The sequence below is a fragment of the Sparus aurata genome, chromosome 19, assembly GCF_900880675.1.
Source record: "Sparus aurata chromosome 19, fSpaAur1.1, whole genome shotgun sequence".
In the NCBI taxonomy this organism is placed as follows: domain Eukaryota; kingdom Metazoa; phylum Chordata; class Actinopteri; order Spariformes; family Sparidae; genus Sparus; species Sparus aurata.
This window is the reverse complement of record NC_044205.1, coordinates 21524620-21538613: the sequence shown is the minus strand read 5'-3', so window position 1 is coordinate 21538613 and position 13994 is coordinate 21524620. Positions and strand designations below refer to the sequence as shown.

Here is a 13994-nt window from a genome sequence, read left to right as displayed (position 1 = left end):
TCCAGCTGCTTTTCTTGTCTGTACAGTTAAACAATACTGTTAAGAGGTAAGAGTACAGCCATGCTCACATGTTCACAACACGCTGTTCAAAAGCTGCTCACCCAGACTAATTTTATATCCTGCTTTTGTTTTCTTTTCCTTAATACATTGCGCTGCTACAGCAAGTTGCTGCACAAAGCTGATTTCCACTTTAAGTGTGCTTCCCCAAAAAATCACAAGAGGTGGTGCATTGCTCCCACTGGCACGATGACCTCATCTGTAGTGTGTGATGTGATGGATGTAGACTGCAAACATGCCGTGGTGTAATGTTTACCCAGTTAACATTCTTCATTTTAGGTGTAGGCATGCGAACATTTGCTAACGCTGCTAGCATGGCTAAATATCCAAATGGATTTTGTTAAAACTGACAGAAGATAACTACTAATTATCTCTTATTTTTTGGGCATTTTCATTTCAAAACAAAAGTCTGCTGCACACTATCCTCTACAATTGCGGTCAGTAATTTTTTTTAAGAACTTCTGGTTAACAGACCTAGCAAGTTCTGTGTAACAAAAGCCTGGCAGAACACAAAAGTATCAAATATAGCAAGTAACATATATTACCCTATTATTGGACCACTGGCCTACAATTAAGATCCTTTATATTTATAAAAAATATTTTATATAAACCTCCAAAAAGCACAGTCATGATACAGAAAAGCAACCACACCAAGGTTTTGTCGACTCATAGTCTACTTCTACGCATCTGTCAACCTACAAGCGTGCAAAAATATAGCTGTTTTTTGCATTTTCTTTTGATAAATTACCTTGAAGTTACTTCCTCTTACTTTTGCCTTTTCTCTCTCTCAATAGACCAATTATTTTTGCACTAAATAAGACCCCCAAAAGTTTGTGACATTAAGTTGGCACCATTTCCAGCAAGGGTTGCACACAGTCAGCACAGTTGGAGACATGAGGGCTCATTTTCTAACATTCTGAAGAAGCCATTTGCTGTAATTTATTCAGTATCCATAAAACAAGAACTTTCACAACTTTTAATTTGCCAGAGTCGGATAATTATCATAAAAGTCGAAGCCTTCGATGTCTAATTGTAGACATACATATTTTTTTGTGTGCAATTAATTAAACACTTACACTAACTGAAAGACATGGGTGTGAGAGTAATCCCTCGTAAACTTTATTGTAACAGCCAAGTCTTTGTTGTCTTTGACAAGCTGTTACTTTCAAGTACCTTTTATACCCGTATGTGGGGGGTCAAATGTTAGCCAGATGGAGGTAGAAGTAAGTGAACTATTCCTCTAAGGTTGATTTCTTTATTTTCATATTTGTTAAGACACGGACAATCTCACACTCACACACGTTTAATTTTATTACCATCCTCTCCAGGTCTGTCGTTTAAATATAACCAAAGAAATGGTTATGATGTTGTGTTTTAGGTTTATGGCGTCTAATTCATGTGGCCTGTTTTATGTAGTTTGAAATTGGTAATTTACATGATGAAAAGTTTGCCTGGAAGACTCAATGTGCACGGATACTTTGACTAACTGCGTTCGGGAAAAGGCTGAAGCTGGATGAGTCATTAAGCCTCACACAAGCAGAGAACAGTAGAGCCTGCGGTTTTAAAGACACACACAGTCACACGTACATGAAGACACATCATCATCATCACTAAACACTGTGGTCTCTCTAGGATCTTGGGTCATTTGTTCCATCATTAATCACCCTGCTGTATGCAATATTTTCTCTCCTTTTTTTCCCCCTCAGGACAAGCGGATCTCCGGGGGCTATGAGACCGTGCCGACGGACGACATTCATATGAAGCAAATCGGCTTCGACAAAGAGTGGCTACACTTCATCAGAGAGTTCATATCGCCCGTCACGCTAAAAGTTTTCTCTGGCTACTACACCAAAGTAAGCGTGACCAAATGGAGAAATGAAAGAGAGCTACCTCTATTTGCCCAGAAACTAAAACTCAAGAAAACTTTCATAGGGCCTGTTGTCACATGAACAGCATGAGACATTCTTTGGTGAAATGTAAGCCTGAGAGATTTTCCATCGGATGATACACTGACTGTCAGCCAACTTGATGTATTTCTGCGTTTTCATCACAGGGTTATGCTGTAATGAACTTCGTGGTAAAATACACGCCTGAGAGACAAGCGTACCTGAGGCCCCATCACGACTCCTCCACCTTTACCATCAACATTGCCCTCAATAACAAAGACAGAGACTTTGAGGTAAGGGGGTTGAATCAAAAGAGCTGAGCCATGATGACATTAGAGTGGAAACTCTGATCGAGCCCTTATTTCACAATTATTTTATTCAACGCTTAACCATTTGTTCCTTTCTTACGTTCATAAGGGCGGAGGTTGCCGTTTCCATCGGTATAACTGTTCCATAAGCTCACCAAGGAAAGGCTGGAGCTTCATGCACCCAGGGCGACTTACTCACCTCCACGAAGGCCTGCCCACCACCAATGGCACCCGCTACATTGCAGTCTCCTTCATTGACCCTTGAACTCTCTGATTATACTGTAAAATAGTCTTTTGATGTTGCTTTGCTTTTTTCTGTCATGTTTGTTTTGTTTTGTCGCGTTATGCCCCAGATGCTGTGGCGATGCAATTCTACTTCAAAGCAACTGCTTTAAAAGAATAAATGACTAAATCTCTGTCAAACAGAGCGTAGAGTGCAAAGGAAAGTGGCAAAAGTAATTCACAGTGTAGGTATGCAAATTAGAAAGAAGCGAATGCTAGCAGGGTACACAATCGTGTCACACTTCCATTTCCATTAAAACCATTTATTTTACATTTAAAATCAGGAATTGTTGGTACTGTAGCTTGTCATGATTTTTACAAAACTGATTCAACACTGTCATGGTAACCGTTAGGGTTGGGCCGATGGACGATGCCATCGTCCACTAATCTCTGACCATTGTGATTTAAAAGGCTCCTAACCAGAGAGCACAATTCAGAGGCATGTCCCCTCAGATTTGCTGTAGAGTAAGAGTTGTTGTTGTTTGTGATATGTGGGGAGAGGAAATGATAAGAAGTATGTTACTGCTCAGTGCAACATTACTTCTCCTTGACCCGTGTATTATTTTCTTATTAAACCAGCTCAAGTAGGTTAACCCAAGACACAAAGTTTTCTTGGCTAAACTTCCTTGGCTAGTCGGCTGATGTTGTTTTATGCATATAAGGCGGAACAAAGCTAAGTTAAGGACATGTGATGTGGAGACGAGGACTGTTTTAAACCTGGCACAGGGATGTATGTCGGTGGTAATGGGAGATAGTTTCCCCTGCAGGGTGAGACAGTTGGAGATTCATGTCAGAGCAACGGTGGGAAACAGCGGCGGATACAGTGGTGACCTAATACCCGACTGCTACCTTACAACAACACTGAGGGGACACGCTAATGCAGATCCATGAAAAACAATGTCATCGTCCATCAGGATGTTTCAGTGTAAAAAATTGTCATATGCCAATTCGGCAGACATCGCCCAACCCTAGTAACCATTATAAATACGCACTGGCAGCTTTGATAGCAGTTCAGATGGCTGTTGTGTATCCATAGCCGCATTTCCAGAGACTCTGGACCTTTGGAGTAAGTCATTGTGTTTCCACCACAGGGACCGGGATGTCGATTTAGACATTATTTTACCCTTCAAAAAGCCCCCACTCAGGGGTCTTACTTTCCAACAGTACAGAAATTTTGGGGTGGGGCATGCAGTGCTGAATATTTCCAATTAAAAAATCTTCATATGCAAACCAGTTTAGTATTTGTACATTGGGCTTTGGCACATCAACATAGAGTTTCGCAAGAAAGCATTCGACAGATGGACCAATGACGATGATAGTTATTGCACGCTAAAACGACGTGTAAAAACAGCTGTCACTTTTTCTTACGTTAGCTGACTAGTTTTGCCAAATCTTTGGGGGTCCTTGGACCACAGTGGAAATGCAGACAATAACGGGCTGAATGAAACTTGTAGTTCCTTTAAAAAGTAGCACCTGGGACTAAAAGTTCTGGGTACTCTGGGTGGAAATGCAGCTTATTTGTATTTCAGGTAAAATGTCACTGAACGCATTTATACTGTAAAAGTTTGTCATTTACTTGGAAAATGACAACTGGTGCTGATGCAGCAATTAATGTTTCTGCAGTGGCAGGTGGTAGATTTTCTACCCCGACACAGCTAATTAAATTAAATCAAAGTTTGATACGTGCCCAGCGAAAAATAAATCTTGTTACGGAAATGTGCACACCAGAAAAAACAAGACAGCAGAATTCAATATGAATTCTGTTTGAATTAAGTTCAATGTTCTGTTTGACTTGAAAGGTTTGTCTTCCTTCTTCATTGAAAATTGTTAACAACCATTTGTTTTCCTGAAAACATTTCTGCAATATTTTGTTTTTTGTTTGTTTTCCTGAGAGATATGTGTGAATGGATTTTGAAACAAAAAATAAAGTTGTTTAACTTATTGTCAAAAATACTAAAAGCCTCTATCAAGTTTTTAAAAATGTTTTTCCATTACTGCATTAAAGCACGCAAAAGTCCCTAAAAGACATTTTCCCGCAAACTCAGAATATAGAAATTCTGTCATCTCTGCTGATTCTTCTGGCAGAAACAAAGCAAAGTCTGGAAGTGATCAATCAGCACTGCAGACAGCCTTCCATTGTGTAATCACTATATCACTTCATCTTATACATTTCACAAGCTGTTCTCCACTGAACACGGCACATGTAGAAACACTCAGACGGGTCTGGCCTGGAGGAGTGCTCTGCTGCAGGGACCTGCTCTGGAGTGTTTGGGGTGTGGCGTGATGATGTACACCAGGGCAAGTGTAGTTCAGTTTACTTTAGGGGCCCGAGTGTAAACATGTCCATGTAACCTTATGAAAGTTGTACAGATGGGGGTTGCAAGACTGATGACAAGCTGGGAAGGAAAGTACGGAGGGTGGGGTCTTTTATTTAAATATCTCACTACCCTTTTTAATCAGCAAGATGGATTGAGCAACCGTTGAGTCCTGGAAACAGATAAACGAGAGAACTGGGAGCAGTTACAAGCCAGTAAGTGTGTACCGTCTGGAAACAAAATACAATCTCAAGTTTAGATCAGTGCTCCACTCATGAAACACCACCCAAGGTCTCACCTTGCTATCAAATCTCATTACTTTCTAGCACCCACAGCCTCTGGAGACTCGCCTCCAACCCCTGAGGCCCATGTTTTCCCCCTGCAGGGTTGACTCCCTGACTAGGCGCACGTCTCTGCTCTCTGTGAAGCCTCGATGAAGGCTGAATGTCTGAGTAGCTGCTAGGAAGCAGAGGGGAGAGGGGAGAGAGAGAGAGGAGATTTAGGTCAGCATGGGGGAAAGGCTCTCTCGTGCTGAAAGAGCCCTTTGTGGCCATCATTTCCCCTGGTCTTCCCTGCGTTCAGACCCTCTGAAAGGTGACATTGATCCCGGCCAGGCGTGCAGGAAGACCTGCATACCTACTAAACTAGCACGTTCTCACAGGAATGGCTTTATCAAAAGGCAGAAATGGAGGAAAATGTTTTAAGCCTAATGTTTTTTCTCGAGTCAGACGGAGAATAAAACAGACTGGGTCTTTGAAATGCAAAACCATGTTGTTTTAGATCCTTTTACACCTTTGAATTATAAGAACATTCAACTCCAGAGTGCATGTTTTTACAGTCAAAGCTGCTCACACCAGGAGGGCGAAACTCTCTGTTTATATACCCATGCTTAGGGTCAATGGGAAACGCGATCCCATACCAAAGTAAATTCAAGTGTGCCACTAACTGCAGGGTGCCCAGTGATATATAGTGATTTAGCCATTACTGTGGCATTTACTTTGGTCCTGACTAAACGCAGGATTTAAATTAAGTGTTTATAACGATGGGAGAATGCAAGTGCCTGAGGCCAGTCAATGTGAGGCCATATCTGGTGTGTCGCTTGCTTTCTTAGATACAGTCTAAGGAGCTGAGAACATGAGGCGCTGTCCAGGTTAAACAATATATGATCTCACATTACCACAAGCCCGTTCATTCATAGTGAAGCCACCATAAATAGATATAGATAGACCTCACAAGTATATGGTTTTAATTAACTTTATTCTCATTTCCTCTATTTTATTTTAATTTCCTTTATTTTCCTTTCAATTTGGTAGTTTGGGTTTAAGGTTCAGTTTTTTCCTGTTTTATTTTGTAGACTGCATCTCAGAGTCATATTTTAATTTACGCTTCCTGGCTTTGTCTTTTTCCCGTCATTTTTGTGCTTACACTTCGTCTGCGTTGTCGTCTTCTCTTTTTTGCTTTACCTGCGTCCTCATGTTATCCCGGTTTTGTGCTTAGTTAAGTGTGTTCGCTCTTGGTTTATTCCTGTTTTTATTGCCAGCCTTTCTTGATCACTTTCTGTTTTGTCGATGAAATATTTATTTATTAAGACATGTTTTTATAACTACCTGCTTTGGTGTCTTGCAATTTGGTCCTTTTTTGAAAGGATGAACGGGAGACACCACACTCAAATATCCTGTTTACTGAGCTTAGAAAGTAATTCACTGAGACTGCTGCTCCTAAGGTGAGGGTATTTAACGACCTTGGAATAAGACTATACATTCAGCTACCTTTCTTCAGAATTGCTTACTCAACCTTTAATCTAATTATAAATTGTGCTAAAAACGAATTATTTCACCTGAGAGATGTAAATATGTTGGTCTGGATAACGTTAACCCTAGTCGCTGGAAACTATTTTCAACAATACATGCCACAGTGTTGCTCACTGATTGCTCTTTTAATCAATTTTTACACAATTGAGGTCTATGGCACAGTTGAACAAATTGGAAACAGATATTGTATCTTAGACAAAACAACTGACCCATTTGAAATCTAGTCTAAATCAACCTACACAGCCAATCCAGAGCGATGCTATGCAACTTGTTGATCCAAAAAGTTGATACAGTGTGTGTGTGTGTGTGTGTGTGTGTGTGTGTGCGTGTCCTGTGTGTGATATACAATGTACCGCATGGTAAACTCACTGTAAACTTCTCAAATGACCTTTTAAGGAGAGGGCGGAGGGGTGGGGGTTGGGGGGTTGTCCGAGTTCAGCCTCAGTGCAATTGTGAGTCAGAGATTAGTGGAAAAGTACTGGGATAGAACCGAATACAGTGGGGAAATGTTCAATACAGCTGGGCACAGATGCAATTGAGTGTGTGTGTGTGTGTGTGTCTGTGTTAGAGGATGTGTGTGTGTGTGTGTGTGTGTGTGTGTGTGTTAGTGGGTGGGGGGAGGATGTACATTTGTATTCATCATTTTTTATTAAGTTTTACATTTCATAAAAATGGGACTTCGGGGAACAAAGCATCCGAGGGAACTGTGTGCGTGTGTGTGTGCGCAAAAAATACATTTAATACAGGAATGTCTGAAAGCTTGAAACAAGACCCCCTTCTGTGTAATTTGCCACTTGGCAGTGTGAGACCTCTGCCGAGCGTCTTCATTTTTAACATTCCCTGAAAAATGCGAATGATGAAGATCGAGGCCAGCCGTTATTTTGAGACTTGTTCATTAAAAAGAGCCAGCGTGAAACTAAAGGAAAGCCAGGAATTCAATGAAGACGCATTAAAAAAGGTGTTTTATAGGAAGCTACTACACTGTTACAGCCTCATAAAGATAAACTTTCTTTACCCTCCTAATCTCGCATATTTTCAACTTTTCTGTAAAGACAAAGTACAAATCCGTTCTGATTGCAGACACCTTAATCCTCATTTAACCAAGCGTTTTCTAAATTTGCTGCTTAATTAAAACGTATCTTTCCACCGTCATATGGGGAGCTAAAGTGCTTTACCATCTGAAGAAAGGGGGGCCTGTACTTCTTACATTTAACAACTTAAAACCACTGACTCTGGCAGCAGTAGCAGCTCTACCACGTTGTAAAAGTTTTTTTTTTTTTTTTTAAGTAAACTTTATTAGGTTCTTAAAAAAATTCCCATGCGCATGTATGAATGCAAAGTCCCAGTTCATTTTTGACTCTTCTATGATTATACAGTATGCGATACAAAGCCTGGTTCAGGCGTTGCGGGTAGAACGTGATCTAGTGAACGTGATCCGCATTCAACCGAAACACTACTTATTATTACGAGCCTGCCATCACGCCTATCTCCCAGGTAAGTAATCAAATACGTCCACAGTCCACAATACCAATTACAGCTGATTGTATGCTTTGGGACTATCAGCGCACTCCCTTTTTACCAGCCCAGACTGTTTACCATCTCAGAGTAAACTGGGTGCAAGTGCCATTTAGCCAAATTACACAGCAACGCTCTGTAAAAACAATCAGCAGGCCCCACACTCCCAGACAGATATTGATTTATGGAAAAGACAAAAGCGCAGTGGAAGACGGGTGGAGGATGGGGTGTCGTCAAAAAAAAAAAAAAGCCACAGGAGCTCCTTTTATAGCAAGCAAAGAAAAATATAAGTCACACAAAGTGCCTTTTATGACCTATTTTGGGGTTCTTCTGAATGATCCTTCAGTGTGTTTAGTCTACGTTTGCTCCTTCATCCAGTACTTTTCAAATTGAAGAGATGATGAAAGAATGGGAGTGTAGAGCATTCTGGTGTCAGGGTGGGTGTGTGTGTGTGTGTCCCGGTGTACGTGGAGGCTACGTGTCTTAGGTCAATATGGGTACAGAGGGAGGAGTAACAGGAGGCCGGTGTTCAGACCCCCAGAGCCCCCGTGTGGGTACAGACTGCTTGTGCCATTTCTCTAGGGTGGACGTCAGTTCAAACGTGGTTGCCACGGTGAGGTGAGGAGGCTGGATGCAATGTCACAATCAGAAGAGGTTCAGCTCACCAGACAACATCGCAACGACTCAGTTTTTCCTATTTCATGACGATTGCGGCAACAGTGACCAAGTTCTTTGCTGTTTGCACATGGCACTGCGGATAACTTCAGCATCCATGACAGACACGATAAAACAAGGTAATACATTATCACTTTGCAGGATCTCGTCTCACTGCCTGTTCCTATATGATTGCATTTGAGGAGCTACGTACACATACAAGCACGCATATACAGTATAGGCTTCTAACGGAGACTCACAGAGAGTGAGAAATGGTTTATCTGCATCAAGGATACCACTGGGGACAGCTGTCATTTTTAAGAAGTAGGAAAATCTGATCTTGGAATAGGAGCAGAGACAAGATGTAATGTCTGCTTCTTTGTTTTCGGTTGGCAGCAAAATAGCCCAGATGTCAGCCAATGATACTTGTGGAGATGTTTGTTGATGTCTATTGAAAAACTGTCCCTGTTTGTTTATGTGCACTCAATTTCCTTGTTACTTTCAGCAGTGTTAGTTTATGATTTTTGGCACAGTGCTGGAGATGGCCACCCACACTGGCCACGTCCATGACACATAAGGAGAATCCGGTGTCCTGGGAGCAGCAGGATTACACAGAAACTGATGAACAGATTCCAGCAAAACATTAACAGTGGAAGTTAAGTTTTCGTTAATTGCTCAGGGAATCATGCATGGATCTTGGTGGAACTAGGCGTGATCAAGTGCGTGATATTTATGAATTGGCACAATTTGATGCAAATTCTAGATCTGGTGAGTTTAAATAATGCTTAAGATGTCATAGGTGGTTTAATCCAATATCCTACATCACTCTACATTTTAAAGGAGACCATTGGGTATATCAAGAATAATATTTTGGTTATGAAGGTTATGGACATAACCATAAGCTCATCAACTTCTTCAGTCTCTTAAATCCCAGACTTCATTGTTTTGTTTTGTTTTTCCTCAGAATTTTTTGGTTTTTCTACTTTCTTTGTTGTAATAGGATAGAAAAATCCCAACCAGCCTTAACTCAGCAACCTACAAGAAAAAGCTTTTGAGTCGGTGATGCAACCTTGGCGCCTTGTCTGTTTAGCTGTCTGAGGAGTATCGAAGATCACTGTTATAAAGAGAAAAAAAAAGATAGAAACAAGCCATTGTAATATGTAATTTGAAACAGATTTTTGAGGCAATGCCAAAGTTGTTTCCTATCCTGCCAGACATGTGAAGTACAGTCCGCAAATACTGTTATATCAGTAATACCAGAGAGGGAAAAAAAAAAAAAAAAAAAAAAAATGACTTAGTGCTTCCTTAAAAACATCAAATATGCTCTTAGCATAACTGTGGTTTCCAACAACACCCTGCAACCATCTATCAAAACCTGCAATAAAAAGACCGAGTTAAATATCTCACTAATCTCAATGTGACAAGGCATAATCAAGGCTCATCCAAGATCACATAATGAATCCACAACATTCTTCTTTTTTCAGGTATCTAAGTCTATATTTATGTCACTTCTAAATTGTGTTTTTTTTTGTTTTGTTTTATGTTTTTTTTTTTTTTTTTTATGGAAGCTTTACTCACTGAGAGAGAGAAAAAGAACTTGGTTCTAGCAGTGTTCGTGACAGGAGAGCATTCCCACCATAGCTCTTGACCTCATGCCATAGAAAGCTCTCTCCCAGACCCTGTCTATCCATTGGTATGACATAATTGTACGTTCCCAGTTGTGTGGCTCTTGTTGGATTTGTATTTAGCACTTCTTCTTCAAGTCCTATCAGACACTGAAGACGAGGAATCCCTCAGGAGGGGTGTGTTTGTTTTCAGCCATCCATGTGAACCTGTTGCCCTCTGACGAGCCAGAAGCAATACAGCAGCAGACTGGCAATCTGGTGACCACAGCACATCAAGACAAAACCAGTGGTGATCCACCCTAATCCGTTTAATTGGCTCTCTGGCTCCAACTTGAAAGACCAACCGCAAGTCAGGGAGTTTTTTTTTCTCGTTTTTTTTCTTTTTTCTCTTGGATACCTCTGGTGCATGTACAAAAGAAATCTTCCACACTGGACCTTGTGGCCTGCAGCTCAGTGTTGTGGCATTCTGCCTCCGTCTGGGCACTCTGCCATAACCCTCTTTTTGTTTTGACTTTCACAAGTTTACGTAGAGGGATAATTTATGATCTAGGTCAAGTGTAACTAGCCATGCAATGCTTCAATATCAGCTTTCATGAGGGGCATTTGCTTAAAAAAGGCACACACCATGCATACAAATAGTGTGTGAGTGAATGAGTTTCCGTAAGACAATTAAAACATTTTTTTTTCCAGTTTTGTCCTAGAACTTAAAATAATATGCAGAAAAGGCAAAAAAGCTACTGGCAACCACAGTGTGGTTTCAGGGTTTTACCACAAAATGTTGAAGAAAGGGCTGAAACCTGAGCATACTGCCATTGTAGTTAAAGTGTAATCACACTCACTAGATAAATAAATGAAGTCGACTAGAAGTCTACAGACAGGCTAGTGGCTGTGTGAGGCTGTATTGAGCTAAATGCAAACGCTAGCATGCTACGGAAGAATTACACCTCAAGATAGAATGTGTCAGAATTCTGCAATATGTTTTAATCTCTTAAAATGAGCACAACTTCAGGATATATATTTTATGACTTGTGTACTTACATTATCCCAAATGTTTCTAACAATGTTCAAAGCCAGAGAAAAGTTTACTCAGTGTAGCGGTACGTTTCTTTTGTTGGCTCGCCGCTACGCCTTGGAGTACAGAAAACACCCGACAGTTGAGGTACCTGCTGAAGTCAGGTAATTAAATTGGAATGAAGATAAATCCACTCTTTAGTCCAAAAGTAAATAGCTCCAGATCAGAGCAGAATCGAATGGGACACCAGATGTTTGTTTCTCCAGATAGATAGATAGATAGATAGATAGATAGATAGAATAGATAGAATTACTTTAATGATCCCAGACTGGGAAATTATTTTGTTACAGCAGATAACATATTAAAGAGAGGCCCCTAGAAGCAGAAATTGCATATTGTATGTTTTAAGACACAAATGTCAACCTTTTGGGGGTGCAAGGAAAAAATTCTGAGCATTATTTAAGTCCCCTGGGAACCATGAATATCAGCATAAAAATGTTGTGCCAGCCCATCCAATAGATAGATATTTCACTGACTAGGAAAAAGATTTGGTGACTCCCCTGACTTTTTATTTGGCATCAGTAGCAGGTCAAAGTAATTTAATCTGGACCAAACTGGTGGACCACAACTGCTATTGCCAGGCATGGCTCAAAAGCATGGAAATGGAAGTTATGTAAAGTTTGGAAACACAACCAAGAGGATATCGGATACCGCAACCTCTATGATCCACTTTAAAATACTGGTCCCTGCCCCACAATCTTTGAGCAGTCCATCAAACTCAGAAAATGGTGTTTGATTGAACTCTTGTCCTCCACTCAGAGTTCAGCTATTATCCTCTGGTCAAGGATTCATAGAATAGAAGAATGCCTATATTGTCATTGCACAGTGTACAATCCATCGTCTTCAGGGTCCCCCAGAGCAGACTGAACCTTTGGACATAATCAATCCTGCCCATTTTCATTAAGGTCCTGAACAATAACAGGTAATGTATGATGTTGTGCAATATCACGACTGTTAGATTGAGTTTATTTGAGTCTGCACACTATTACATGGAAGTTGTGTGTTTCAGAGATGTTGATGTCTTTTCTAGTACCATGCAATATGCATGTTTATGTCTTCAGTGAAAATACAGGATGGAGTTGGGAAGCAAACTCAAGCACATCTTATGAAAGAAGATCATTTACGCTTTCAAGGAAGATCACAGTCTTAAAGTCCTTACATTGCCCAACCCCAAACTATGCATGACTGTCTGATAGCTTTTATTCTATTTTTGTGAGAAAGAATGGCACGGATTAACAAGCTACTTCAAGCCCAAAGTGGTGGGCTGGCAGCCATTGCTATCCTCAGCGTGGCTAATAAGACAAAAATCCCATTCTGGACTTGCAGAGGAGAATGAGTCATTTTAATGAGGTGAATTTTATCTTTTCCATTTTACCAATTTCAGCCGTGTCTGAAATCTTCCAGCGCAGAAAGTTCTGCATGGTATGAGGTAATAAACAACAAGAACCAAGTCTACTGTATCTTCGTACATTTTGCAAACATATTAAAATGAGGTAAACCTTGCAACTGAGCTAAAAATGTGATTGTGAGTTTTCCAGGTCTGCCAAGTTTTCATGAGCAGATGCAGTTTTGCTTGCAAGGATGTCTGTTCCCACCATCTGCTCCATCAGAATCTCAAAACTGGAGTCAAAGGCAGTGTCTCAACTCCCTATCAGAACTTGACTTTGTTGTCCATGTAAGTTATGTCATACTATATGCTATATCGGTCAGGTGCCTCTCCATCTAATATTAGGGTTGGTCTGATACAATTACAGAGTAAACTGCATTTAGCAGAGGGTCCAATCCGTATGATGGCAGAGTAAATTGAATCTTTGAAGGTCAGGGTTCGGTTGAGAAACAAGTGCAGAGCACATTGCCAGAGTCAAGTGGTGGTCATTATGGAGGACACATGGGAGCCGCCACCGCCACCCCCACACCCTCACCGCCCTTCTTCCCTCCACACACACATAAACACAGAGGTTAGAAACCAAGGGGAGTTGTGAAAGCTAGAAATCACACATTTCTCTCGAACAGCACAACCTCCCAGGAATGCGAAGCCAGAGACTGATTCAGAAGGTCAAAAGTTCTCTTTCACTTCACTCTCTTGGATCTCTTTCTGTATCTCATTGCTCCTCCACCCCGTTCTCTACCTAAACTGCAAAAACATGTGAATGTCAAAAATAGTCCAGGCTTTTCTGCTATAGGTTTGGGAGTAGCCAGTGAGATCATTCGTGTGGCAAAGTCCCACAATATTTATGATTTATTGCAGGAAATGTGCATGCTGTGAGAACACATATGTTTCCACTTTTGTACAGACTATATAGCTTTACTTGTACCAGGCCTTACATTCAGGGCTCCATTACTCTGATCACGCATACTCTGGTTTTCAATACGATAATCTTCTGTTAACCTGATAACAATTACCCCAATGAACCTGGAAGTTGGCAGCTTCATTCAAAGGCACCATCACATTCGCCTGCAGCTACTTGT

The 13994-nt window shown here is 40.8% G+C and overlaps 1 protein-coding gene and 1 long non-coding RNA gene across 9 annotated transcripts in view; one reads left to right on the top strand and one right to left on the bottom strand.

The window, feature by feature from the left end:
* plod2 (procollagen-lysine, 2-oxoglutarate 5-dioxygenase 2) overlaps nt 1–4388 on the top strand; it is a 37922-nt gene extending 33534 nt beyond the window's left edge. For both annotated transcript variants that reach the window (XM_030397688.1, XM_030397687.1), the window contains 3 exons: nt 1764–1910; nt 2111–2236; nt 2361–4388. In XM_030397688.1, coding sequence (XP_030253548.1) covers nt 1764–1910; nt 2111–2236; nt 2361–2516 — 429 coding nt within the window. In that variant the 3' untranslated portion in view covers nt 2517–4388. The remainder of the gene's footprint in view (nt 1–1763; nt 1911–2110; nt 2237–2360) is intronic.
* LOC115569660 (uncharacterized) overlaps nt 1–13994 on the bottom strand; it is a 281040-nt gene that overhangs the window by 113287 nt on the left and 153759 nt on the right. The gene's annotated exons all lie outside the window — the stretch shown is intronic.